Source organism: Opisthocomus hoazin, chromosome 8, assembly GCF_030867145.1.
Source record: "Opisthocomus hoazin isolate bOpiHoa1 chromosome 8, bOpiHoa1.hap1, whole genome shotgun sequence".
In the NCBI taxonomy this organism is placed as follows: Eukaryota; Metazoa; Chordata; class Aves; order Opisthocomiformes; family Opisthocomidae; genus Opisthocomus; species Opisthocomus hoazin.
The window spans coordinates 56,707,965-56,733,223 of record NC_134421.1 but is presented as its reverse complement, the minus strand read 5'-3'; the positions used below and the strand labels follow the sequence as shown (position 1 = coordinate 56,733,223).

Here is a 25,259-nt window from a genome sequence, read left to right as displayed (position 1 = left end):
TTGTGATGCTTTCAATTGTTCTGCTAATTGTTCATCCAATTTACTGTATTTTGCTTCAGATTTGGGATTTTTATTTGTTTTACTGGTACTAGTGCAAAGATACCTTGTTCATCAGCCTCCTTTGCTGTTTTGTCTGCCAGTCGATTACCTATGTTTACAGCTGTCCGACCAAATTGATGAGCCTTGCAGTGCATCACTGCCACTTCCTTTGGTTTCTGCGCCTCTTCGAGGAGCTGAAGGATTTCTTCTTTATGTTTTATCGATGAACCTTGGGCTGAGAGCAGTCCTCTTTCTTTCCAGATGGCTCCATGAGCATGAATTACACCAAATGCATATTTAGAGTCAGTCCATATATTTACCCTTTTTCCTTCTGCCATTCGCAAGGCTTGCCTCAATGCCACCAGTTCTGCTTTCTGTGCCGAGGTATTTGCAGGTAGCGTTCCTGACTCCAGTACCTCGGTCGTGGTGACAACAGCATATCCGGCCATTCGTCTTCCTTCTTTCACAAAGCTGCTTCCATCCGTGAACAACTCCAGATCAGGGTTCTCCAGAGGCTCATCCCTCAGGTCCAGTCTGCTAGAATAGACTTGTTCAACAGTTAGTAGGCAGTCATGTTCTAAATTTTCTGTTGGATTTTTCGTTGACAGAAACATTGCTGGATTTACGATGGTTGTGGTTTTCAGTTCCACATCATCCTGCTCTGGCAAGACAACCTGATATTTCAGCATTCTGCTGGGGAACAGCCAATGACCCCCCTTTTGTTCTAGAACAGTTACCACCATGTGTGGTACATACACCACCATCTTTTGGCCCATAGTCAATTTTCAAGCTTCCTGAATCAGCAATACCGTCGCTGCCACAGCGTGCAAACATCCCGGCCATCCTTTACTCACGTTGTCAAGTTGTTTAGAGAAGTATCCTACTGGTCGCTTCCAGGATCCCAGATGTTGTGCCAGCACTCCAAGGGCCAGATGCTGCCTCTCATGGACAAACAGTTCAAAAGGTTTGGTTAAATTAGGTAAACCCAAAGCAGGGGCCATCATCAATGCTTTTTTAAGTTCTTTAAATGATTTTTGGCATTCAGGTGTCCATGTCAGATACAAGTCTTTGGATTCTCTTAAAGCGTTGTAAAGTGGCTTCACATATAGTCCATAGTTTGGAATCCAAAGCCGACACCATCCAATCATTCCCAAAAAGGTTCTCAGCTCCTTTGGACTGTTAGGTTCTGGGATTTGGCAAATGGCTTCCTTTCTTTCGTTGCTTAGTTGCCTTTGCCCTTGAGATATTTCAAATCCCAGATAAATCACTGCTTCTCTTCCTATCTGGGCCTTATTTCTGGAGACTCTATATCCTCCTTGGCCCAGGAAATTCAACAAACTGATAGTAATTTCAAAACATTTTTCTTTGCTTTCTGCTGCTATTAGAATATCATCCACATATTGTAACAATGTCCCCTTTTCCTGGTTTTGTCTCTTCCATATTTCTAATTCCTTTGCCAACTGGTTTCCAAATATTGTGGGGCTATTTTTAAATCCTTGTGGAAGTACAGTCCATGTCAGTTGCATCTTTCGTCCTGTTGCAGGGCTTTCCCATTCAAAAGCAAATATGCTTTGACTTTGTGCATCCAGAGGTATGCAAAAGAAGGCATCCTTTAAATCTAGTATAGTAAACCATTTATACTCCTCTTTCAGGGATGTCAATAAAGTATAGGGATTGGCTGCTACTGGGTGTATATCTTGAACTATTTGATTTATAGCTCTTAGATCCTGGACTAGTTGATATTCCCGTCCCCCAGGTTTCTTTACCGGTAATATAGGTGTGTTGTATTCTGACTCGCATTCTACCAAAAGCCCATATTCCAAAAATTTCATGATTAACCCCTCTAATCCTTTTCGTGCTTCCCACTTAAGAGGATATTATTTTTGTCTTACCGGTTTGGATCCAGGTTTTAAGGTCACTTTTACCAGTTCTGCCAATTTGGACTGTCCCGGAACTTCATTTGCCTAAATCAAGTGGGATTACTGCGTTTTCCACCTCTTCTGGAATTTGTTCCTCCTTAAAAGAATCCTGTAACACAAACACCCTTGCCTCTACGGCTTTTGATTCTGGTATCAATAATTCAATTACTTCATTTTTTTTTTTTTTTAAAGTTATTTGTGCCTCTAATTTGCTTAATAAATTTTGTCTTAACAAAGGCAACGGACATTCAGGAATATATAGAAACTGGTGAGTTACCCACTGTTTTCTCAATCTAAATTTCAACAGCTCTAAGAAAGGTTAATTTTCTTTTTACCTTGTCGCACCAACAACATCTACAGATTTATGACTACATTTCCCTTTACATGTGTTTAATACCAAATAAGTGGTCCTTGTATTTATTAAAAATTTTACTTCTTCATTCGCTATCTTCTCAGAGAGGGGCTTGGAGGGGAGAAGCCGATTCTGCTAAATCTTCCTGCCCCCCCCCCCCCCAGGAGAAACGGAAGGACTGTCTGTCTCAGATTTTCGGTCCTCCTCATTACCTCCCCATCTCCGACAAGGTGCAACCATTAATTCAACATCATCCTCCTCAGGCTCATATTTCAAACACTCTTTGCCAACACTACAAGCGACGCAACATTTTTTTTGAACCCTTTTTGCGGTTTCCTTTCTTTAAAGCCATTACCATAGAACCGCGCGGATGTATCCCACACTGCCTTTGCCATTCTGAATGATTCTCAATGAGAAAAACAAATCTACATATGTCATTTCTTCCTATTTACCTTCCCTTTTACAAAACAACATCAATTGCAAAATGGTATTATAACACAGTGTCCCGTCCTCCGGCCACTTCTCCCCGTCATCCAGAGTATATAACGGCCACCAATGATTACAATATTCAATTAACTGTTTCCGAGTTAAAGGATCCCCCCCCAGCTCTTTCCAGTGATTTAAAATACATCCCAAAGGCGTGCCCCTTGGGATGGGTCTTTTACTCGGAAAGGTGCCCATCCTTCAAATGACCAGTGGTAGTGATTGTGCACTATATCACAAACACTAATCAGAGGGACCCCAACCCTTGTTGGAGCTCCCTTTTGGGACCCCAGCCCCCTGCTGAGATCCTGGAGACTTCAATCCCCTGTTGAAGACCTCCCCCTTGGGCCCCGCTCCACCGGCTTTCACCGAGAAGAGACTTTCCACAAAGGTACCTTTCAGCCCAACTCTACGAGGTTTTCACCACGATTTACGAGCAGGCGTATATTACACTTAAAGAATGCCTTAATTAAATTCCAGGGGACTTACTTGGAATCCTTCGGTCCGGGGATCAGAGGTTCTCCTCGAGAATCCCTCGATGCCGGCTGGAGGTCCCGTGATCCCGCGGATCCGTCGTTTTTCACAAGCAGAGTCCCATCTGGGTCGCCAGAAACTGTCACCGAAAATTCGGGAACAGACCTCGTAACACCAATGTAGTGTTAAAAGGCAGGCATTCTTTATTGCGACGTCGGATGCACGGGGGATAATTCCGCCGAACGTGCATACCCCATACCCTTTCCGTGCAGTTTATATAGATCAAAATATACATATTCATCTGATTACATAAGCCCTTTCTTTCATAGTCAAATCAGTCCATTTTCATACACTCCTCCCACCCGCACTTGCGCAGTGCCTCCTAGTGGTGGTCGTCGGGGGTCCTAAGATGAAGGCTTATCCTCTTCATCACAGTTTCTGCGCAAACTCAGTCCTTTTCTGGCTCTTGTCCCTGCGGCACGGGTCGTCTTGACCAGTTCTAGGCACCTGCTGGTTTTAATTAAAACTAACTTCTTTGGGGAGAGATGTATGACTTTTTGCTTCAATTAATTCACACAATAGATAGGTACCACAAATACACCTGCAATCATTTGGTAACGCTATTTCTATTAAAAATCCCCCTTCACCATTATTGTTTAACATTAATGATTACCTAGGGACTAAACCCTCTGTTCCCAGACCTAATGTCCAGATGGGCAGGGCTGTACAAGGGACATAGCAGCATTGTTCGTGCTTTATGATTAACTAATTCCATCACTGTGGTTACAGAAGGACAGGAAGAATGGCAAGATAAGGTCGTTTTATATTGTTTATCTTAAAACTTTGAGCTTTACCTATTTGGTTCAATAATAAACATACTAACTTGTGTTTGGGTAAAGTATATGGCTTGCTCATCGTAGGAGAGCCCTGAGGTTGGAAGGATTTGTTGTTTTCCTGTGAATTCTCCTTAGTGAGACTTTTTGTTCCACGGGTGTCTTACTCTTAATTTGAGCTAGTTAGGCCTCAACTTACAGGGTGGTTGTTTGCTTGTGTAGGTGCTTTTCCCCCTCCCATTCAAGTGCCAGGACTACCAGGGATGTCTTGGACAGCAGATACTTTCTTAGGTCTCTGTGGGTGCTTGGACACTATGATCAGATCATTGCCAAGACAGCCGTGTTGGTTAACAAACTCACTCTTTGCTGAGCATCTCTTTGAGGTCCTGAATGGCTTGCCGGATTTCTTCCTCCCTTCCCTCTTTACCATAGGTGGCTGACTGATTTTTTTATTTTTTTTTTAAGCAAGGACATTCAGCACTGTGTGCAGCACTGGTATTTCTCCATTGTTTTGTGAGAACACCACAGTCACAAAACAGGTAGAGGGGGTAACCTGGTCCATTCCTGTTTAGTAGTAGTGAATGTATTAGCGTTTGTCTTGTTGTGACATTGGAAATTCAGGTCATGTTACTTGTTTGGTAATTGAATTCCCCTTGATTCAGTGCCATCATGGTTTCCTGCTCTGTAGACGCCATGTGGGTTCCTTCCTGCTAGATCACAATTCTGCACCTAAAAAAGCTGTCAAACATTGCTCCAGCAGCTTGACTTGCTAAGATGCAAATATTCAGGGATGGGGACTGTGCCCTGAAAATCATAGATCGCCCTGGTGTTTGCCAGTTCTGGCTTGATTTGCCTCATTTTAACTGAAGTCTCATCATTTTGTGCTATAGATGTATTTATGTACTCTTAATGTGACAAAAGTTCTGTTTTTATAAAAGGGAGAGGACATTCAGTACTATGTACAGGTATATGAATGAACTCGGTGCAGAGGAGGATCACCTCCCCTTCGGCAGAGTGGGGAGAGAATAAATTTGTGTTTTAAACCCGTGGAAGTTCTGCACTGACCTGTCAGTGACAATTACAAGTCTAAGTGCTCTCGTACCTGGCATATTGTGCTGAAAGCAGTCTAATCTATTTATGCAAGTTCCCCGCCAGCATGCTAGGATTAAATCTGAGGTATTGTGGTACAGAAAACATTACTGTAATTGCTGTTTCAGTACAGTTTGGCTTTTCCTGAAGCATGTCAATTAAAACCTTAAACTTCAGTATCAGTCACCTCATTTACAATGACAGGAAGGTAGAAAGCATGATGCTTGGAAGGTAGAAAGCATGATGCAAACATTACGGTTAAGATATTAAAATCTCTAAACCTGGCTAGCACTAGAATTTTTTTGAAATGCATGTAAAATATAGCTGTGTTTTAGGAGCTTGCAATATGGGACTACTTCCCAGAATTGCTGCTAAGGATTGAGTGTTCCACAGATGCTTTCGTTCTTCAGCAGTGTTGTTGGATTTTCCCTTCCCTTACAGCAGGTAAATGCAGCAGGCACGGGAAATCCTTTTGTAATTTGAAGTAAGAAAATGCTTGTGAAGTGTCAGTTGAGAAACTCAGGAGACTATGAGCTTCCTAGACAAGCTCTGGAGTTTGTTGTATTGCTGAAGAATCATTGAACGGTTTGGGTTGGAAAGGACCTTTAAAAGTCACCTAGCCCAACCCCCCTGCAGTGAGCAGGGACATCTACCACTAGATGAGGTTGCTCAAAGCCCCGTCCAACCTGGCCTTGAATGTTTCCAGGGATGGGGCAGCTACCACCTCTCTGGGCAACCTGTGCCAGTGTTTCACCACCCGCGTGGTAAAAAATTTCTTCCTTATAGCCAGTCTGAATCTACTCTCCTTTAGTTTAAAACCATTACTCCTTGTCCTGTCACAACAGGCCCTACCTGACTTTTTTTTTCCCCCCATTGCTGCTCAAATGAGTACAAGTTAAAATTCTTGTATTTCAAATTACCGCTTCCCTGTGTCGTGTCCCGGCCACTGCCGGGCCCTGAGGAGTGCCTTGGGTGGATGGTCTTGCCCCTGGGCTTGGCACGCTGTGTCCTTGCTGCTCCCCATTCTCCGTGTGTGGGAACTGCTTGATTACAAACTTGGAAATGAGACCAGCATTTTGTTAGATATTCCTAGAGGAAAATCATCTGTGTATGATTTTCTGCAAGTAAAATGGAAGGAGTGAGTTGGCTGGTTACATGTCTGTGTGATGCTGAAGATGTGCTGTGCTGCAGTTGGAGAGGCCGGATCCACATCTGCTGGGTTAAGAAGGGACTTGGACCTTTTCCATGGCTGTACAGCGAAGGTGGCATCGGCGCTTGGTGCACAAGACAGAATCCCAGAGCTGGCGGGATGAGGGGGGTTTGGGGAGGGAAGGCAGAGAGCTCTCAGGTTGAGAGCTGCTGTTAGGAAAAGGCTGAACTGTAGATGGCTTGAAAAGCACATTTGTGGGTAGATGTGGTTTTTCAGATCCGGATCTGGATGCGGCTTGGAGCAGCAACTCTGAACTCTGATAGTGGGTTGGAGGCAATCTGTCGTCATCTGAAATCTTCCTTTAACCCCTCTGGCTCCGAGTCTCCACGCTCAACTCTGGCATTTCTCTGGCTTCCTCGGCACTGCCGAGCCTTCTGCGCGGTCTTCAGTGAGTAATAGTGATTGCCAACGTTTTAAGAGGGCTCCTGTGTCAAATACTGTCAAAGACAGAGAGGCAGAAGGAAAAGCAGAAATCTGTGGAAGCCTTCAAGGCTTTTACTGTGAGTCAGAAGCAAGAAAGGACATCTGTAGCCAAGTTATTGGTTAGTCCAGCCTGAGTCCCAGCACTAGTCTGCAGAGGCAGCAGACGAAAGAAACATTACACAATTAACGCTGGAATTAATAGAAGATAATTTTTTTTTTGTTGACTTGTGAGTTGAGTCAGTTATGCTAACTTCAGACAGAGGTACTTTTTGAATTCAGAGGCAGGCAGTTGACCTCCAGAAAATGTATAGACCTTGTTTCTCATCTTTTTAGCCCGTTAACACCTCTTGACACAGCAAGGTGTGTTTGGTGTGGGGAAAATTCTGCTGGGACAAAGGAAGCATCTGCTTAAATGTCTCCCGTATCACTGTCCTGGACATGCTTAGTTTTCTGAACACTTCCAACTTGTATTCATTAATACGTTATGGTGTCACTAATGTTGGAAATTGCATGCTCTGTTTTCCACCAAACTTCTATCTTACTCTCTGGTTAAACCATTTTGTTATTGCACAGTTATTGCGTGACGTTGCTGCTGGTGTTCTAGCAAGCAGCCTTATGTTTTGACTTAGCGGATGTTTTTTCCTTTTTTCTCTAACTTAGAAGGTCATTGTAACCTTCTTGGTGAGTTTAATGATGTGTACCTGCTGTTTTTTAACCAGTTAACCAGTGTCAGACTTCTTGGGTCCAGTGCTTTAGCAGATATGCACATTTGGAAACTTTCAGAAAGAGTTCTGTTCACCCATGTCATTTAGTCCACAGTCCTAGTCATCTTTCGCTTTTTCCTGCTTCCTAAGAGGCACAGTCAGGGTATCCTGGGCCTGAGTTAATGACTTAACATCTCTGAAGACGCAAAAGTGGAGCTAGTTCTCCAGATGGATTTCTGCAATGTAGCTCATATCTTGGTGAAATACCTTGAGTATCATCAGTGAAGATGACAACTGGAATATGCTTAGATATTCACTAGCCCCGTTCTTCTTCCTCTCCTCCCTCACTTCAGTCTCTTACATTCGTGTCCCCACCGCAGCAAGTGGGGTTGGGAGCCAGGGACGGATTGGGCAGGAGCCAGGTGCTGTTTTGGGTTGTGGTCCATTCATCACACGTTGTCTCTGCTGCTCCTTCCTCCTCACACTCTGCCCCTGCCCCAACATGGGGTCCCTCCCATGGGAGACAGTCCTCCACGAGCTGCCCCAGCGTGGGTCCCTTCCACGGGTGCAGTCCTTCAGGAACAGCCTGCTCCAGCGTGGGTCCACCACGGGGTCACAAGTCCTGCCAGCAAACCTGCTCTGGTGTGGACTCCTCTCTCCACGGGCCACAGGTCCTGTCAGGAGCCTGCTCCAGCACAGGCTCCCTACAGGGTCACAGCTTCCTTTGGGCATCCCCCTGCTCCAGCGTGGGGTCCTCCATGGGCTGCGGGTGGGGATGTGCTCCACCATGGACCCCCATGGGCTGCAGGGGCACAGCCTGCCTCATCATGGTCTTCACCATGGGCTGCAGGGGAATCTCTGCTCCGGCGTCTGGAGCACCTCCTCCCCCTCCTTCTGCACCGACCTGGGTGTTTGCAGAGTTGTTGCTCTCACTCCTCTCTCTCGACTGCCGTTTCGCTGCAGTTTCCCCCCCCCTTCTTAACTGCGTTATCCCAGAGGCGCTACCACCATCGCTGATGGGCTCGGCCTTGGCCAGCGGTGGGTCCGTCTTGGAGCCGGCTGGCATTGGCTCCATCTTACATGGGGGAAACTTCTGACAGCTTCTCCCAGAAGCTGCCCCTGTAGCCCCCCACTACCAAAACCTTGCCACGCAAACCCAATACATGCGCAGAGCCCGGGAGCATTCCAGACGAGTACAGCATCTTGCTCTTTAACCTGTACATGATTTTATTTATTTATCTGTTTGTTTGTTTTGAAGCAGTGGCACTCTTTCTTTAGACAGCTCCGTATGAACTCCTGCACGCTAGGAGCAGCGACTGTCCCTTTGTACCAGATGTGGATATACGGTATAGAAAGCCACGCTTTAATGCCTGGGCAGCAATCTGTATTTTAATAACGCTTTCCTTTTGCCTGTCTGTAGAGCGTGATGTTAGAATCGCAGAATCATAGAATGGTTTGGGTTGGAAGGGACCTTAAAGATCATCTGGTTCCAACTCCCCTGCCATGAGTGGGGACACCTTCCACTAGACCAGGTTGCTCAGTGCTCCATCCGACCTGGCCTTGAACACTGCCAGGGAGGGGGCAGCCACAGCTTCTCTGGGCAGCCTGTTCCTGTGTTTCACCACCCTCATGGTCAAGGATTGCTTCCTAATATCTAATCTAAATCTGCCCTTTCTTAGTTTAGAGCCGTTCCCCCTTGTCCTATCACTACACACCCTTGTGAAAAGCCCCTCTCCGTCCTTCCTGTAGGCCCTCATCGGGTACAGGAAGGCTGTGTTGTTGGCGTGCCACTGTCCGACTTCAGCCACACCTTACTCGTTGGGGCTCTCCAAGCGTGTGGCAAGCGATAACACTAAATCTTCCGGCATAAATCAATAGAACCTAGCTCTGTAGATAAGAAATCAGCGCAGAGGTTAATTGCCATCCCATGTCCATCTGAAGCCAGACCGCAGCTCCTCGTCAGCGGTGGCGGGGTGGTTGCCGGTGGCGTGTTCCACTGTCCCTCCCTGCTGAAGGCAGGGGTGAGCGGGGGTCCGGAGCGGGGGGAGGAGGACGCTGTGCAGCAGCTCCCCGCGCGAGGACAGCCCTGGGCCCTGTCCGTCTCTGCGGCGGCGTGGTTCGTGCCGGCAGGGCTGCTGCTGCTGTGCCGCCGGCTCCCGCTGCTCAGCGCTGGCAGGGTGCGGGACGGGGCAGCTGCTGCTGGCGGGGCTGGACGCAGCGTCGCTGCCCGGCACGCCGCGCGGGGAGGTGGTGCGAGGTGAGTGCCTGCGGGGTGCCAGCTGGCCTGCGTAGGCAAACTCTGAGGCTTAAACTCAGCACCTGGGCAGCTCAGACAGGTGTACAAGAGGTATCTCCACACTGTTCTGTTTTAAAAGCGCAAGTCATTCCTGACAGTGAAAGCACTTTGCTGTCAGTGAGCTTTTGGTACATTTTAACTAAACCATAGAAAATGTCTTTTAATTAACTCTCCTGTAAATGAGTCGAATTTATATATGTATGTAATTTAAGCTGTCGCGGTTAAATGGATGCGAGCTGATTTTTGAAAGCGCTACAGCTCCTGTATGCTTTCCGAGCTCAAACAAGGGGTAGGGGAATGGCTAGGATAGGTAAATAAATCCCTTTTTGCCTTGGGATCATGTCTTAGATGTAGGCTTCTGTCATCCAGCACTTCGGATTTGAGTACAAGCTGTTGGAGAAGCTCCTGTAATTCTAGCTGACAGACCTTTTGTACCTGGTGGGGACTGCACACGGTGCCTGAAGAGCCATTACCGGGGACATGCCCTCGCCCACCCTTCCTCTTGCTGTCCAAAAGTGCTCACTTCATGGGGGTAGGACGGCATTACCTGCCTTGTGCTGCATGGGTCTGGGGTTTTTCTGTGCTCCCATGGAGGACAGGACGGTGGTCACTGCTGCTCTTAACTAACCAAGTCACTAAGTCTCGCGTTCTGCAGTATTTCTAATGCCGAGTTTGCTCGAGGGGTGCTGCGAGTCAGTCGAGGCATATAATCTCCTGACTCCCCCCTCTCCTGGCCTGCCAGGATGAGCTTCTGGGCACCAGCCACACATCCTTCAGCCGTAACTGGGCTGTACTGGAGGTGGGGGAGTGGCGGTCCCTGCACTGGTCTTCCTTACAGAGGGACCACGCTCCTCGGAATTACACACCCATAAATGGATATTAAAATATACAATATGTGTTTTGTAATAACTCGGTGAGTATCTGGAAAAGTACTCCTTTTGCTAGCTTCACAGCCTTGTATGTAAAGTACGTTGCATTAACCATTCATGGAATGGGAAGAGGAGGGGGACAGTATAAATACGCCTTTTAAATAAGCAGAATAAAGGCTAAATGATGATGCATCAGAACTGGTAAGAAGGAGAAGGAAAAAAAAAAAATCTTTGTTTTCAGTAACTCCCTGAGGTCTCCAGAAGTGCATTTTGTAAACTCAAGTGGGAGAGATGCTGTGCATTTGATTAGCTCTCACTCATTTTGGTAGTTTAACGCTGAATAAGAGGTGTGCAGAGCTGTTGGTACTTGCATGTTTCTCACGTGACTGTTTCTTTACTGCCCCAGAAGTAAGTTGATGTCTTTAAATGGCAAAAGAAAAGTGCCTCGGAGCTGTCAGTGTGTTCTGGCTTTCTTGTAGGCTGGTCCAGGGAGCATCATCATGGCTTCAGGAGTCCAGGATTTTAACAGAATGGAATCTGACAGACTGAATGATATCAACGGTCACCTGGAAATGGCCTTACTGGAAAAACACTTTTTACGTAAGTATAAAGTTAACACTCTGTGGAAGGGAATGGCTTAAGCCTGCTGAAATAAGGCTTCTCTAAACTGCCAAAGTTGGCCTCAGAATTTTGAGGTGGGCTTGATGCACGGGTAGCTTGTGGGCTGACACTTCTCTCGGAGGAACTTAAAAGCATTGGCAAGGTTTGTGGGTCACTTGGATATTTTTTTCCTCATTGCGTTCCTCAGAACATACCTGACTATGTGACAAAAGCTGCTTAGTTGAAGCCTTGGTGTTGACATCTTCAGGTTATTTTAGAACTAACTCAACCTTAATGTGGTTGCAGTAGGTGTTTTTTGGCTAGTAGTAATTGGAAGAAGGAAGAGATTTCTGAAGGGATGACCAATGCATTTCCTTGGCAGCTGTATCAACAAGTAATACGTCTTAAAACACATGTCTGTTAACAGTATATGAATCACTGGCAAGTGGCCTAAGAAATACAGGTAAGAGTATGTGTCGGTTTCAAGTGGTACTTGTCTGGTTTTGTGTGTGTATACACGTATATATGAGACAAAATTGTTATTCATGGCTAGAGGCACCTGTAAGACTTCTGGGATTTTATTTCAGCAGATTTGAACTGCTGAATTGTGAGACAGGATAGTTAAAGCTGCAAAAAATGGCAGACAAGCATTCCTTTATCTTGACAAAAGTAGAGATCTCTGCAATAAATCAAATGAGAATTCTTGCTCAGCTGCTTCCCCAAATGGTCATTTTAGTGGATTATTTTTGAACTTCAGAATATGAGGATTGTTTTTATGTGTTCGAAGCTTGTCAGATATTTTCTAAGGGGTAGAAATAACAAGGCTATAGACTCTATTCAGTTTATAGATTATAATCTGACAACAAGACTTGTGTTTTATCTTCATCATATTCTCAAGGAATTGGAATTCATTTTCTGGGACTTTTTTATCGTTTGGCAAGATTTCTTTGATTTTTTTTTTTTCCTTGTGTATGAGAAGGAGGCATGATAAAGGAGACTGGGCAAGAATTTGTAGTGAGTGGTTAGCTTCCCCTGGTATCAGGACGAGATATCATGATTGGAGTAATCATGGAGAAAAGCCAATGTCCCTCCAATCTTCAAAAAGGGCAAGAGGGAGGATCCAGGGCACTACAGGCCAGTCAGCCTTACCTCCATCCCAGGAAAAATGATGGAGCAGCTCATTCTGGGGGTCATCATCAAGCAAATGGAGGAAAAGAAGGTTATCAGGAGTAGTCAGCATGGATTCATCAAGGGGAAATCATGCTTGACCAATCTGATAGCTTTCTACGGTGGCATAACCGGATGGGTAGATGAGGGGAGAGCAGTGGATGTTGTCTACCTTGACTTCAGCAACGCTTTCAACACTGTTTCTCATAACATCGTCCTAGGGAAGCTCAGGAAGTGTGGGCTGGATGAGTGGTCAGTGAGGTGGATTGAGAAGTGGCTGAATGGCAGAACTCAGAGGGTTGTCGTCAGCGGTGCTGAGTCTAGTTGGAGGCCGGTAACTAGTGGTGTCCCCCGGGGGTCAGTACTGGGCCCAGCCTTGTTCAACTTCTTCATCAACGACCTGGCTGAAGAGTTAGAGTGCACCCTCAGCCAGTTTGCTGAGGACACCAAACTGGGAGGAGTGGTGGATACACCGGAAGGCTGTGCTGCCATTCAGTGAGACCTGGACAGGCTGCTGCAGAGTTGGGCAGAGAGGAACCTGATGAGGTTCAACAAGGGCAAGTGCAGGGTCCTGCACCTGGGGAGGAACAGCTCCATGCATCAGTACAGGCTCGGGGTGGACCTGCTGGAGAGCAGCTCTGCGGAGAGGGACCTGGGTGTCCTGGTGGACAACGAGTTAACCATGAGGCAGCAGTGTGTCCTGGCTGCCAAGAAGGCCAGTGGGATCCTGGGGTGCATCAAGAAGAGTGTGGGCAGCAGGTCGAGGGAGGTTCTCCTCCCCCCCTACTCTGCTCTAGTGAGGCCTCATCTGGAGTACTGTGTCCAGTTCTGGGCTCCCCAGTTCAAGAAAGATGAAGAGCTACTGGAGAGAGTCCAGCGGAGGGCTACGAGGATGGTGAGGGGACTGGAGCATCTCTCCTATGAGGAGAGGCTGAGGGAGCTGGGCTTGTTTAGCGTGAAGAAGAGAAGGCTGAGAGGGGACCTTATCAATGCTTATAAATATCTTAAGGGTGGGTGTCAAGAGGATGGGGCCAAACTCTTTTCAGTGGTGCTCAGCGACAGGACAAGGGGCAACGGGCACAAACGGAAGCATAGGAAGCTCCGTCTGAACATGAGGAAGAACTTCTTCCCTCTGAGGGTGACGGAGCACTGGAACAGGGTGCCCAGGGAGTTTGTGGAGTCTCCTTCTCTGGAGATATTCAAGACCCGCCTGGACAAGGTCCTCTACAGCCTGCTGTAGGTGACCCTGTTTTGGCAGGGGGGTTGGACTAGATGACCCGCAGAGGTCCCTTCCAACCCCTACTATTCTATGATTCTGTGATTCCCAAAGGCTTCCATGGCTGGTGAATCCATGCTCCGTCGTTAGTTTGTGCTTACAGTGACTACATGGGGCAGACATTGTTGTGAATATTTGTGAATATTTTTACTCTCCAGGTTCTTGCTGTAGTTTGAAAACGTTCTGATCAACTGTGTTACCGCTTTTAGCTGAATCTTCTTCCTTTGCACAGACCTTTGTAGCGAACTCGCAGGTAAAGGGTAACGAAGCTCCCCCTTGCATTTGAAGTTGGAGCAGATGGCTGGAGGTTGAAGGCTGACAGGGCGGTTCAGCTGAGTGGCGTGTGTTGGTCCTGGGAGTCTCCAGCCCTTATTGCTAGGCCAAGAGCTCTTCACCGAAGCCCAAGGTTTGCTGTAGCTGCAGTTAGAGTGTTCTCCGGGCAAGCTGGTTGTAACTCTGTACATAAAAACAAGAGAAAGAATGATAAACTGGTAGGGAAATAAGCGCAGTAAAGCATACCCCTTATTCTCCCTACACCCCATTCAAAATTTTGGGCTGAAATCTGTAACTACGTTTGTCAGCTGAAGTAGGAGCTTGCTTTTTGGATACAGTTCCTGTATTCTTCTGTTTTCTTCCTCCTTCTCTTTGAGTTGTTTTTTTTGTTTTTTAATACTAGAAATGCTTCATTATTATTTTGCCTTCCCAAAAGTGGAGTGATAGTGAGCAGAAGAAACATTCTTGAAATGCGCAGTTTGTTTACTTTAATTTGCCCTTGGAAGAAAGCCTGATTATTATTTTTTTGAATCCTGTTGCTGCAATAGGTGTTTTTTAAGAAGGCAAGCCACTCAGCTGTATTTGCATACTATTTTAATCGTGGCATTCCTTAAGGACACCTTGCTGTAATTGTAGTTTTACATAAACGGTCTGCCACTTCCTCTTACTCCATGTCCTCCAGCTAGGTGTGCGAAAATCAAACCGACTGCTAGTATGTGGCGGAAGTATTTAAGCTTCCATGCATTTGCTTTATAATGTGTTGGGCTTAGAATCGCTATCAGCCTGATCCTGTGACTTTATTTTTGCCTCTTCCATACCTCTTATTCGTATAGGTGTGTTATTAGCCAGGAGGTTTAAAGAGGAGAGATTTCCTCCCAGCTATACGTTGTGTGTAATGTACGCATACACAGCAGAGCTACAAGGCAGTGTGGGTTTGTGTTTGCAAGTGCCTGGCTAACAGAATAGCAAACTGTTAGTCTTCTCTCAACTCCGTTCAGCCATTAGTAGGCACAAGTAGAAGGTGCGGTTTGGCTCAGCAGTGTTTTCAGTGAAGCACATCCCAAAGCTAACTGTGGCCTCTACAAGCTGCAGAGGAAATCCGGAGCAAGTAGTTACTGCAGAGAAATGGTTGTCAGTAACGGGAGAATGTCTTCGTCTGAGACACCGGATGAATCTCCTCCCTAGCGAAGAGATAATCGAAACATCCCGAGAGGTGAAGATGGAGAGGCACTGCTTAGCGTGTTGCAAAGCTGTAAATGCAAATAAAATGTGACTGGAAATGCAAGGGGTTTAAGCTGCAGACTGACAGGAGGATGAGGCACGCGGAGGAAGAAAGGATCTGGGATAATGACGTCTTAAGCAAGGGAGGGATCAGATGGCTCTTCCGGCCAGAAGGGCTAAAGTTGCTTTTCCTGTCTGTGCGGGAATGGTCTTAATCTCTGTAATCTAATGGCTCGTTCTGAGCCGTGGTACAGGAATGCTGAAAATATTCGATGCGTGTTGGGTCTGGTGAGACTGCGGTATCAGGGTGGGTTCGTGCTGAATGAAAAGCGCGGAGAGCTCGGTCTGCTGGACCTCCAAATGCACGAGGGTGGGTAAAGCTTCATCTTGGGGCTGTTGCCGTCAGAACCATCCATTGCTAAAGGACTTGGAGTATTACCGTAACCTTGATTTGAATGTGTGTGAACACTGCCTTGGTGCTGGCTGAGGGTTCAAGTGTGGAAGGCAGCTGCTGCACTGGGGCATCTAGATTAACATGCTAAGGTTAGCAGTGGTTTTAGTGCTTCCATTTCGAAACCTAGTTGTATGTAAACAAGGAATAAAAACGTGCTTGCTGTTCTTGCATTTGAAAGAGAAAAAGGTAGGCAATATCTTCTGGGGTTTGCACCTCATTAAGCTACACGTCCTGCTTTTCTTCCCATTACTGTTTGTGCCTGCTTGTGGAGGACAGTTTTGCAGATGTCAGCACTCTGGTCCCGGTGCTGCAAGGTGCTTTGTAAGCATGCGTGCGTCCCATGGTTTACGTGAAGTATTAGCTAGTTCTCAGTCAAGGATGCTCAAGCTTTTCGCAATGCTAACGTGAGCAGCCTCGGGGAAGAGGAGTCGGTGGTAGCAGCAGCTAAGAGTAAACGAACCGGGTGGCTGTTAGGGAAGAGGGTTAGTCATGAACTGGTACATCGAAGAAACACCATGCGTGGATGAAGAACTTTAGGAGGAAATAAAGTCCTCTGCCACAAGGGTTTTGCATTCCACTCTGTACAGCAGACTGTGGCAGGAGTCTCTAGGGGCTTGCAGAACTGCTGGGTTTGGCTAGGATTTTATCGCAGCATTACAAAAGAAGTCAGGATTATGCTTCTTTGCCATTGATATTTCTGTTCCCCCACATTCTTTATTCTCATGTGCCTTTTTAAAGCGTGTGTGCAACTAACTCCACAGTGTTTTCTCTGGCTTCTGCTTTTTGGTGTAAATGACCTGAGGATTCTTTGTAAGAAGAGCAACCCGGCAGAATACAGACCTCATGAAAGTAGAGCTCTAGAAAGCCATACATGGTCCTCAGGCAAATCTGGCATGTTAGCAGGTGGTAAACATTAGAGGCGAAGCTTGTGGTGCTGGTGATGACCAGCAAAAGACCTGCACTACAAAGTCCTGTTCTGTACAGAAATGCTAATACCTCCTCAAACAGCCTTCATAATCGTATGCAACAAATTAACTATGAAACTGCGTCAGAGTCCAATTACCAACTGTGTCAGAACACCCTAGGTGTAATTTCTCCTGACGTGAGGGTCAAACACCTGCAGCAGCAGAGCTGGAGAAGAGCAGAGGAATAGTTTCACTGCATTGGTTTTGCTGTCTTCTTACTGACCCGGCAGGCTTGTGATCAGCAATTCTGAAGCAGGGTTGATTTGTGTAGCAGACAAAGACTCTGGTAAGAGAGTAAGTAGCTGCCTTGTCTGTCTGAGGCACCAGCTCCCAGCTGTGGGTCGTAGTAGCCATTCCTTGCTAGATGGTCAACCCTGGCCAAGGGATCCTGGCGATGCAGCGTGGGCTGCTGAAGCCTGCTGGAGGCTGCTGTGGCAGTGGAGTTTGCCCTGGGCGTCTCGCACCCTTTGCTCTTCTCCCTACGCCTCCTTTCTTTCAGCTTAAAGTCCTGGCCTCCCAGACACGAACAGGGGGCTTCTGGGAGATCTGCACAGGTCCCTCGCCCTTGTGGACTGCCTCGGATGAGGACTGTGGTTTACGTGTGGTGACCAATGGGGAGACTTCTTGAATGTTCTCCCTGGGAACGCAGAGAAGCTGCAGGAGAAAGATGTGAGCCGAGGCTTTGCTGCAGAGTTGTCTGTTCAGCAGAGCTGCTCTCCCTTGCGTTGTATTAACAAATTTGTTCAGAAGTTTTTCTCGCTCTGCGTTCTGACTGAGAAGCTTCTTGTAAAGGTAGGGAAAGTTCATTAAGAGGTGTAGGAAAGGTTTTGCTTACACCCAGAGACGCTTGCATGATGCGCCATGTATACTGAGTTCATGTGTAGCCTTCCTGGACAAAGAAAACCCTCCAAAGCTCTGGCTCAGTTTTCCTGGAAACGTTGCTGGAAGAGGCAATCGTGAGCAGGTTAGGGCACTTGTCTGAGGTTTAGAAGGCCTCAGTATGGACGGAGGAGGGTTCAGACCTCCATTTCTCACCTGCAAGGACTCTGCTCTGACTGGTGCAGGATGAGTTGTGCTCTTGCTCGCTCCCAACTTGGCTTCCAAGAGCACAAGCTTCCCGAGACGAGGGGAGAGGGAGAGGGTGGGACCCCAGCCCAGTGCGGCAGCAGGCTGGAGGCCTGGGCTGTCCTTGTCCCGGGCCTGGCTCGTGCCATCTGCCCTCAAGGCTGGGCGACAAGTGTGAATGGTGGCGGCGTGAAGATGCCGGGATGCTGGCGGGCCCAGCCCTGGAGGATGACGTGCTGTCACGCCGCCTGTTCGTGGGGCTGGTTAACCCTAGTGCAGCACCGCGCCGACAGAAATGTGTTGCTTCAGCTCCTCCGCCGGCTCCAGCAGACGCTGCCAACGCCTGGTGTTACGTAGGTGGGCTGTGCGCTTGCTCCTGCCTTTTTTTGGGTGCCCAGCTTGGCTTCATGAATTGTGGAGTGAGCGTGAAGGCTGAGGCAGGGCAGCGGTCAGCACTGCTGTGCCTGTCCCTGCTGTGTAACCGCGACGGAGATTTCGGGAGCCCCGTGTGGATCCTGCCCTTCCTGGCTGTGTAACGTGAAAGCCTTGCTGGAAGAGCCTGCTGCTGTTCCCGAGCCAGGCGTTGGAATGTTTATAGCCTGTTTCACTCCTGGCAAAACCAGGGAGTGAAAACAGTTCCTGCAATAGTGACAACATTTTTGCAGTTCCCTTCATTTTAGATGGATTCTGCAACTCTTCTGAAATTTCTGAAAATTCATAGAGCAGCAGTACTTTTTGTTACTGTTTTGCTGGCAAAAGTGTATCTGGCGATAGAAGTGATGTTTTGAGAAGGGGATCTGTCTCAGTAAGTTATTAATTTTTTAAGATGGTTCCGATATTTTCAGGAAACTTAATTTAAAATCCTTCTGTAATGAAGGGGAAATGATCCTGTGTCTGTTACAACACTATAAAGCTTCCCTGAAAACAGTACATGTAAGTGTAAAGTTACTAATTGGTTGTTAGCGTAACTATTTTGTACGTACCAGAGTAACTGCATCTTAATTGTTTCTAACCTCACTCACGCGAAGTGGGACATGGCAAGAATGGTGAGGGAGGAGACTAGGCCAGTTTGCATAGAAGAAGATCTTGTCAGATACGATGTGCTTTGTACATCAGTCTCCCTCACCACAGGAAACAGAAGAACACTTCACATGAACCTCTGCTGTTGAGGTGAGGAAAATAGTACCAGGGGAATGCTAATGCCAGTGAGAAGCAGGATGATGGTTCAGACTTTCCTACCCACGCAGGGAGAGCCCGTGCTGCTCCCCACGCTGTAGGTGTATGCAGAGAGACGCAGAAGTTGGTCCTCAACAGCAATGCTTATTGACAGTACTGCAGCAGGAGCTCTGCCCTTGAGAGAGCGAAGAGAGGCACAACAGACTGATGGAAACAAAAAAAAGTAAAAAGAGGGATTGTTTAACCACCAAACAAGGATTGTGTAAATGCCAGACCTGTGTTAGGGGTTGTTTAAGGCAAATTGGCATGGCTGGTATTTTTATAGTAGGAAGGAGTTTCTAAAACTGTGATCAGATAACGCTACAGTCCAGCTGCGTTTCCCACCCGCTTCCCACTGTAGCTTCTGTCTGTTGGCTCAGGTGACTCTCCAGACCACTCGTTGTCCAGCTCTGGAAGAGTTATGAAGAACAAGAAGGCTGGTATCCGTTTCGGAAGCGACCACCTAGCCACACAAGACAAAGGAAGGGTTAGACGGCCAACCTGGAGTTTGGGGCTTGAAAAGGGAGGTTTTTAAGTTCTTCCTTCTTAAAATGCTAAGAGTAGTCCTCCTGAGCGGGTGAGCTTTGTGCTTCCCAGGTGAAGCGTCGACGTCCAGGCATGAACGAGGACATGAACTTAAGAGGTGTCTTCAAGAAAAAAGGACAGCTAATAAAGTGGAGCGGCTAGAGTGATGGCTTAGACAAGCCCCTTTCTTTCCCAAGCATCTGGCATGCAAAGTAGTAGAATGTCTTCCAGTGTCTGGGATCAAAGGCTAATGTTTTATCTGAAGTCTTTCGAACAGATTTGTGCAGTCTTTGGCAGTCTCTGTGGGTCTCAGGTCACCGGTGGAAAGGACATAAGACCTGAAGAAGAGTAGTCCTGGATTAGAACAGGAGAGCCGTGGATTAGAAGAAGAACAGGTAACAAAGAGTACGCAATTAAGGTGTATCCAGTTATAGCTATGAATTGTGAACTTGTATCCAGAGGAGAATATGAATTACAGAATAACTGTACACAGGAGAAAAAACAGGTTAGAGATTTCTGTTGTGGGTCCTTCCTCCACTACTGCTTGTTGGTCAGACCATGGTCTTTGCATGTCTTTGCTTTAGCAGAAGTGGTGTAGCTGTCCCATGTCTTTCACAGCAGGCTGTCCTTTGCTGCTGGTGTCTACGATTAAGACTAAAAGCTCTTCAGTGTCTATGATGATGAAGATAGACATGTTTTCAGACTCTAACATCTTGTTAGTAATGTCATATGGTTGGTTTACTTGGGACAAACTTACAATAATAATTGCTTTCTGTGGGAGTTGGGAGTCTGGCAAGGGTAGAAGCTGCCTGCGCTGGAGATAACTTCCGGTGCCTGGCGCTGTCAGTGCTGCTGGCGAGATCCAGTCTGACGGTCTGTGGTTGGGATTTAGGGCGTTTGGTACCAATGAAACAACACACTTGAACTCTGGTGATGTTCAAAGGGTTGAAGGGAGCCATAATTAGAGAAGGGTTATTTCTGTCTTGTTAGGCACTGGTGTTTCCCCATGTAAATATGACAGGGTGCACGTACGCTTTTTGGCATTTCTAGTTTTTAACTTGGTCTCCTTAGAGGTAACACTGAACTGATTTGGTAGCTAGGAATAGTGGTCTGCAGTCTCTAGCTGTGCCCCCTGAAAGAAATTTTTGGTCACTTTGTCGCAGAGGGGGATTTTGCAGCGTACCTGTAGGCCTATGAAGCAATAGTATTATGTAAAACAGCTACCAGGAGACTCCGTAATCCACCTCCAATCCCCACATTAAGGGAAACATCCGCTTTACTGCACATGCGGTATGGAATTAGAAACCCAACCTGCTGCCACGCCTTCCCAGCCTGATGTACCATCCTTCTGTTCCAAATACCGCTCAGGTTCTGTTCAGTCTCACCTGAACTGAATACTTCAGTATTGAAGAGGTTTTTCTCAAAACATTTCTTAAAAGCTTGTGTATTCTGAGGAGCAAATTGAGATTTTTCAGTTGCTCTAGCGGCTGATGCAACCAAACACGCGGTAGCTTGTCTTTTAGCAGTTACATGAAATCAGCTAAACTTTTTGAAATGTTCGGTCTTCAAATTTAAATGGCCAAATCCTTAGAATTCAGGTGTGATAGTTATGTTATACCTAATAGAGGGTAAAAAGATGTAGAAAAAATGAAATGGATAATTTTTTTGTAACCCATGAGATGCGTCGCTGTTGATGGTCTTTCCCTATGGGGTCAATTCTCCTAGGTTTGCAGGGCGATAATATGCAGGTTAACGTAACTGAAACACTGTTACTGCCTTGTCTCACAGACTGCTAAGGCTCATTTTTAAAAGTGCAATGTCATCCAGATATTGTGCTGCTTTTCTGTACAAGTTGACTTTGCTGGAGAGGTTTTAAAGCAGTTTTTCAGGGTCACACGTGCTGTCACGACCTAAAGGATTACCAAGCCTGCAAGTGTGCAGAGATTGTGACTGTAGGTTGGTAGGATTCTGTAATACACAAGGACACAGAGGCCTTTTACTCTTAAGTTTCTCTACTTTATTACAGGTTGCCACAAACATCACCACCGGCAACTGTACCTATGATTGATAAAGCAAATATATGTATGAATGGGAAAAAGAAATATATAAAGCCATTACAAATTATTGGCAGCAACCAAGTGGGTGTATGTATACTATTACAAGTTACTACAAACTTATCCCTAGTGAAGTAACCTTATCAGTAATATTGCAGCAGATGTAATTATGACAGATTACTCATATGCACATACACATATGTTTACACTAATACCAGTGTCAAGCTCATTGCACAGATCTCTGAATGGGCCAGACCATCCCAGAGGGAAGGACAAATCAAAACCTCCCCCGTGAGGGTCCAAGAGCCCTAAGAAACTTTGTGTGGAGAGCTCAGCCTATTTGGGAAAGGAAAGGTACATGCAGCACGGGAAGTTCTTGGAAAGAGAAGCTCCATTTTGGGTAGAAATTAAGTAATTCTTATATGATAGAGACATAAGGAGGTGTAGGGCACCACCACTTCAAGCAGTGAATAGGTGCTGTTTCTTTCGATTTTTCACCTGGAATAGGTGATAGATGTTGAGGTTTTCTTTTCTCTAAGGTCAGTTTTTATTTTTCCAGACCGTTTTCCTGTTCTTGCAGATAGAACAGCCAATGCCAGTTACTAATTCTTACTTTCTCAGGATGTTTTCCCCTTTTTCCAGACTGTTTTTCACCTTTTCAGATGGTAAGTTGCTGCTACAGTTCCTTGTTTTTTGCGCTTGTCAATGGTATCTCAGGATGTCTCTGGTTTCTAGGTATCCAGCTGCGTACTTCTGAGAGGCCAGTTGCTCTTCTCAAGGATGCTTCTGGTTCCCAGGCCTAGTTCCCAGGCTGGCTGGCATTTTCTGTGTCAGTATTTCAGCAGACATTTTCTTCTGTTCAGCATTTTCCCCTGATAGCCAGGTCACCTTTATGGCTGCTCGCATCGCCTACATGTCCAGTTAAGACACGCGCTGAGGCGCTTGTAGTATTGTAGTGTTTCTTGCCCAGCAGGAGATAGGAAGCTGAGATTGATGTGCCTGGGAGGGAAATTATGGGAGCTGATTGATCTTGGACCCGAAGCTTGACCTTTTGTGTTTTACCCTTTTGTGTGTGTGTGTAGGGGGGAAGGTGTTTGAATTTTGATTGTCTGAAGATGAAATCCAAGGAGCACTCCGTTCTCGTCATCAAGGAGGATACTAATCTCTAAAGCTCAGTACTAGATGCCATGGTAGATGAAACTTCCGGGGTGAAATGTTCTTCCGGGTTCTTCACAAGGGTCCATGACCTCTGTGTTTTGTAGCCATCTTCACCCGTTCTGTAGGAAGGCATTGGAATAGGCTGCCCAGGCAGGTGGTAAACATCCCTGAAGGTGTTTAAAAAACGTGTAGATGTGGCACTTCAGTATATGGTTTAGTAGGAATGGTGGTGTTGGGTGGATGGTTGGACTCGATGATCTTAGCGGTCATTTTCCAACCTATGATTCTATAAGAGCCGTTGGGGCTAGAGAAATGTCCTCTGTATGTTCAGTTCAGCTTGGCCAAATTGTAGATTATTTCAGGGGAGATAGTAAGGAAGAACACATCTTCTTTTTTTTTCTTTTTTTTTCTTTATTTTTCCTTTTTTTTTTGGTTTTTTTTTTCCCCTCTGTGGTTTCTGTTGCTTCGCAAACATAAGTATTTAACTAACCAGACATGGAGGTTTTACAATGCCAGACCACACTGCTGCCAACGTAGCAACAAACACTGCTTGAAAGAGTTGGAGGGGCCAGAGCAGCCAAACTGGGGTGAATTTAAATTGCAAAGTCATGTACTTGAAAGTTAGGAAATGCTGTGAAATGTGAAGCTGTGACAATCCTTAATGATGTATTTTTTGTTTTGGTTTATGGGAGTTCTACGTTGTCCATTGTGTACCCTTTAACTCTGCCTCTTTGCGTAAAGAAATTCTGCATCTCTGGCACTGCCTGTTCTCCTAGAGGTCAAGTTCCTGGGGGGGGTTGTTTTGTTTTTAATAGAACAAGATGTAGCGCAGTCAGAACAACTGGGATTAAGGAGACTGGAAGATCTGAGTAGCCTTTCAAGGGCATTGAGGTTAATTTACACTACTTGCGGTTTTCTTATGTACACACAATGCATAGTCACTTCCTCTTTAAAAAAAACCACAAGTGCTTAATGAAGAACTTTTTGCTTTTCACGGTCTTGAGAAGATAACATCCCTATCAGGCTTTGGAACTTTTTGTGATATCTTCATGATATTGCCCAAGCTCCAGTGCATTTGAAGTGCGACAGATGTTTCCCCTCAGCTGTGTGCGTGCTCTTGTTCTGGAACAAGGCGAGCCCTGTGAAAGTAGGGTAAGCTAATTACAAACGTAGTTTTCTTGTATTTAAAATTCCTTGTGGACACATAATGAGGAACAGCTCCATGTGTAGGTAAGCCCTTCTGTCTGTATCTTTCCAGTTATTTACAGGAGAGACAATACCTGCTCCAACAGTGAAAGTTCCGTACCCTCGGGAATAAATGTCAGTTTTAGTTGCTGGAGGATAACTTGGTTTCTGTGCTCCAACTCTTCTTTCTGGGGTTGCTACCAAAGCATCAGTGGGGAGATGACAGCACTCCTTTCAGTTTGGTGGAGTTCAGCCTGTAGCCTCACGGTGGAAGCCGTCATGTTGTACTGTCCTCTCGATTCGTGTATCTCTTGCCTGTCGCTCCTGATGCTGTGCTCTAAACCTCTTAGTGCTGCGGAAATACAGATAATCTACCAGCACCTAACCTACAGAGCGGATAAAATGATGGGAGACACCACACAAGGGCCTCCTGCAGAGGGGCTGGAGTTTGTCTGTTCTTCTGAATATTTGCACAAGGGCTTCAGACCTTCTCAAAACACATAACGATTGGAGTCGGAGAGGCTCAGCTATCAAAATTATCTGATTATCAAAGATTTGCAAGGCAATATGAGAAAAGAAACGGAAGAGGTTGCTGAAGGGTGGAACACAATATACAAATCTTGTAAAATGACATGAAGTCTGAACCCCTGTGTCTGTGTAGGTAGTGGAATTAGCAAGTATTTTCTGCTCTGGTTTGCTTTAAGCTTGAAATACACCTGCTATTCTATTATTTATTGTCGAGACTGAGCTTAAAAAACAGGCCAGAGACCAAAATGCGGAGTAATTTTATTGTTTAACAAAAAGAAAAAAAGAGAGAGAGAGATTCCCGATCTTCTTTGTATCGTGTCTCTCGTATACCTGTCTTGGAAAAGTGATCAGTGATAGTGACCCCGTTGTAGCTCAAGAGTAAAATAAGGTCATGAACAAGGATACTGCCAGTGAGAAAAAAGCAAGGCTAATTAGCCACATAAAAGCCTTAGGCATAGCTGATACTAAGTTCTCATGAAAAAATTTGTGAGTGTATATGTGTTTGTGTGACTAAGTATATGTGTGTGTATGCGTATATATATTTATACATAAATTATGACATGGAAGGTAGTAGGACACACTGTAATCTCTGGAAAGGGTAAAAATCTGAACTTAGTTCCTTGTCTCATAACCCCTTCTTAAAACTGTGAGATACTCTGGTCCATGATGGGGCCATCCGGCATATAAAAATACAGGGGTACCAGAAACTGATGGATAGAGGGTTATGTGGCAGCATGTAACTTTATGTGAATATAAGTTTGGGTTTCTTTTTCTACCCGTAGACATGGGAGAAGAGAACGGACAGTTTGTTTTTTTTTTTCTTGTTTGACCACTGGATTTTGCAGTAGACAGCCTTTCCTGCTGATTATTTCTTTGGGGAAT

The 25,259-nt window shown here is 46.0% G+C and overlaps 1 protein-coding gene across 3 annotated transcripts in view; it reads left to right on the top strand.

Moving 5' to 3' along the window:
* Window positions 1–25,259, top strand: part of LOC142362237 (GRAM domain-containing protein 4-like) — a 60,138-nt gene that overhangs the window by 5,503 nt on the left and 29,376 nt on the right. For all 3 annotated transcript variants that reach the window (XM_075428846.1, XM_075428845.1, XM_075428844.1), the window contains exon 2: window positions 11,171–11,291. In XM_075428846.1, the coding sequence (XP_075284961.1) occupies window positions 11,171–11,291 (121 nt within the window). The remainder of the gene's footprint in view (window positions 1–11,170; window positions 11,292–25,259) is intronic.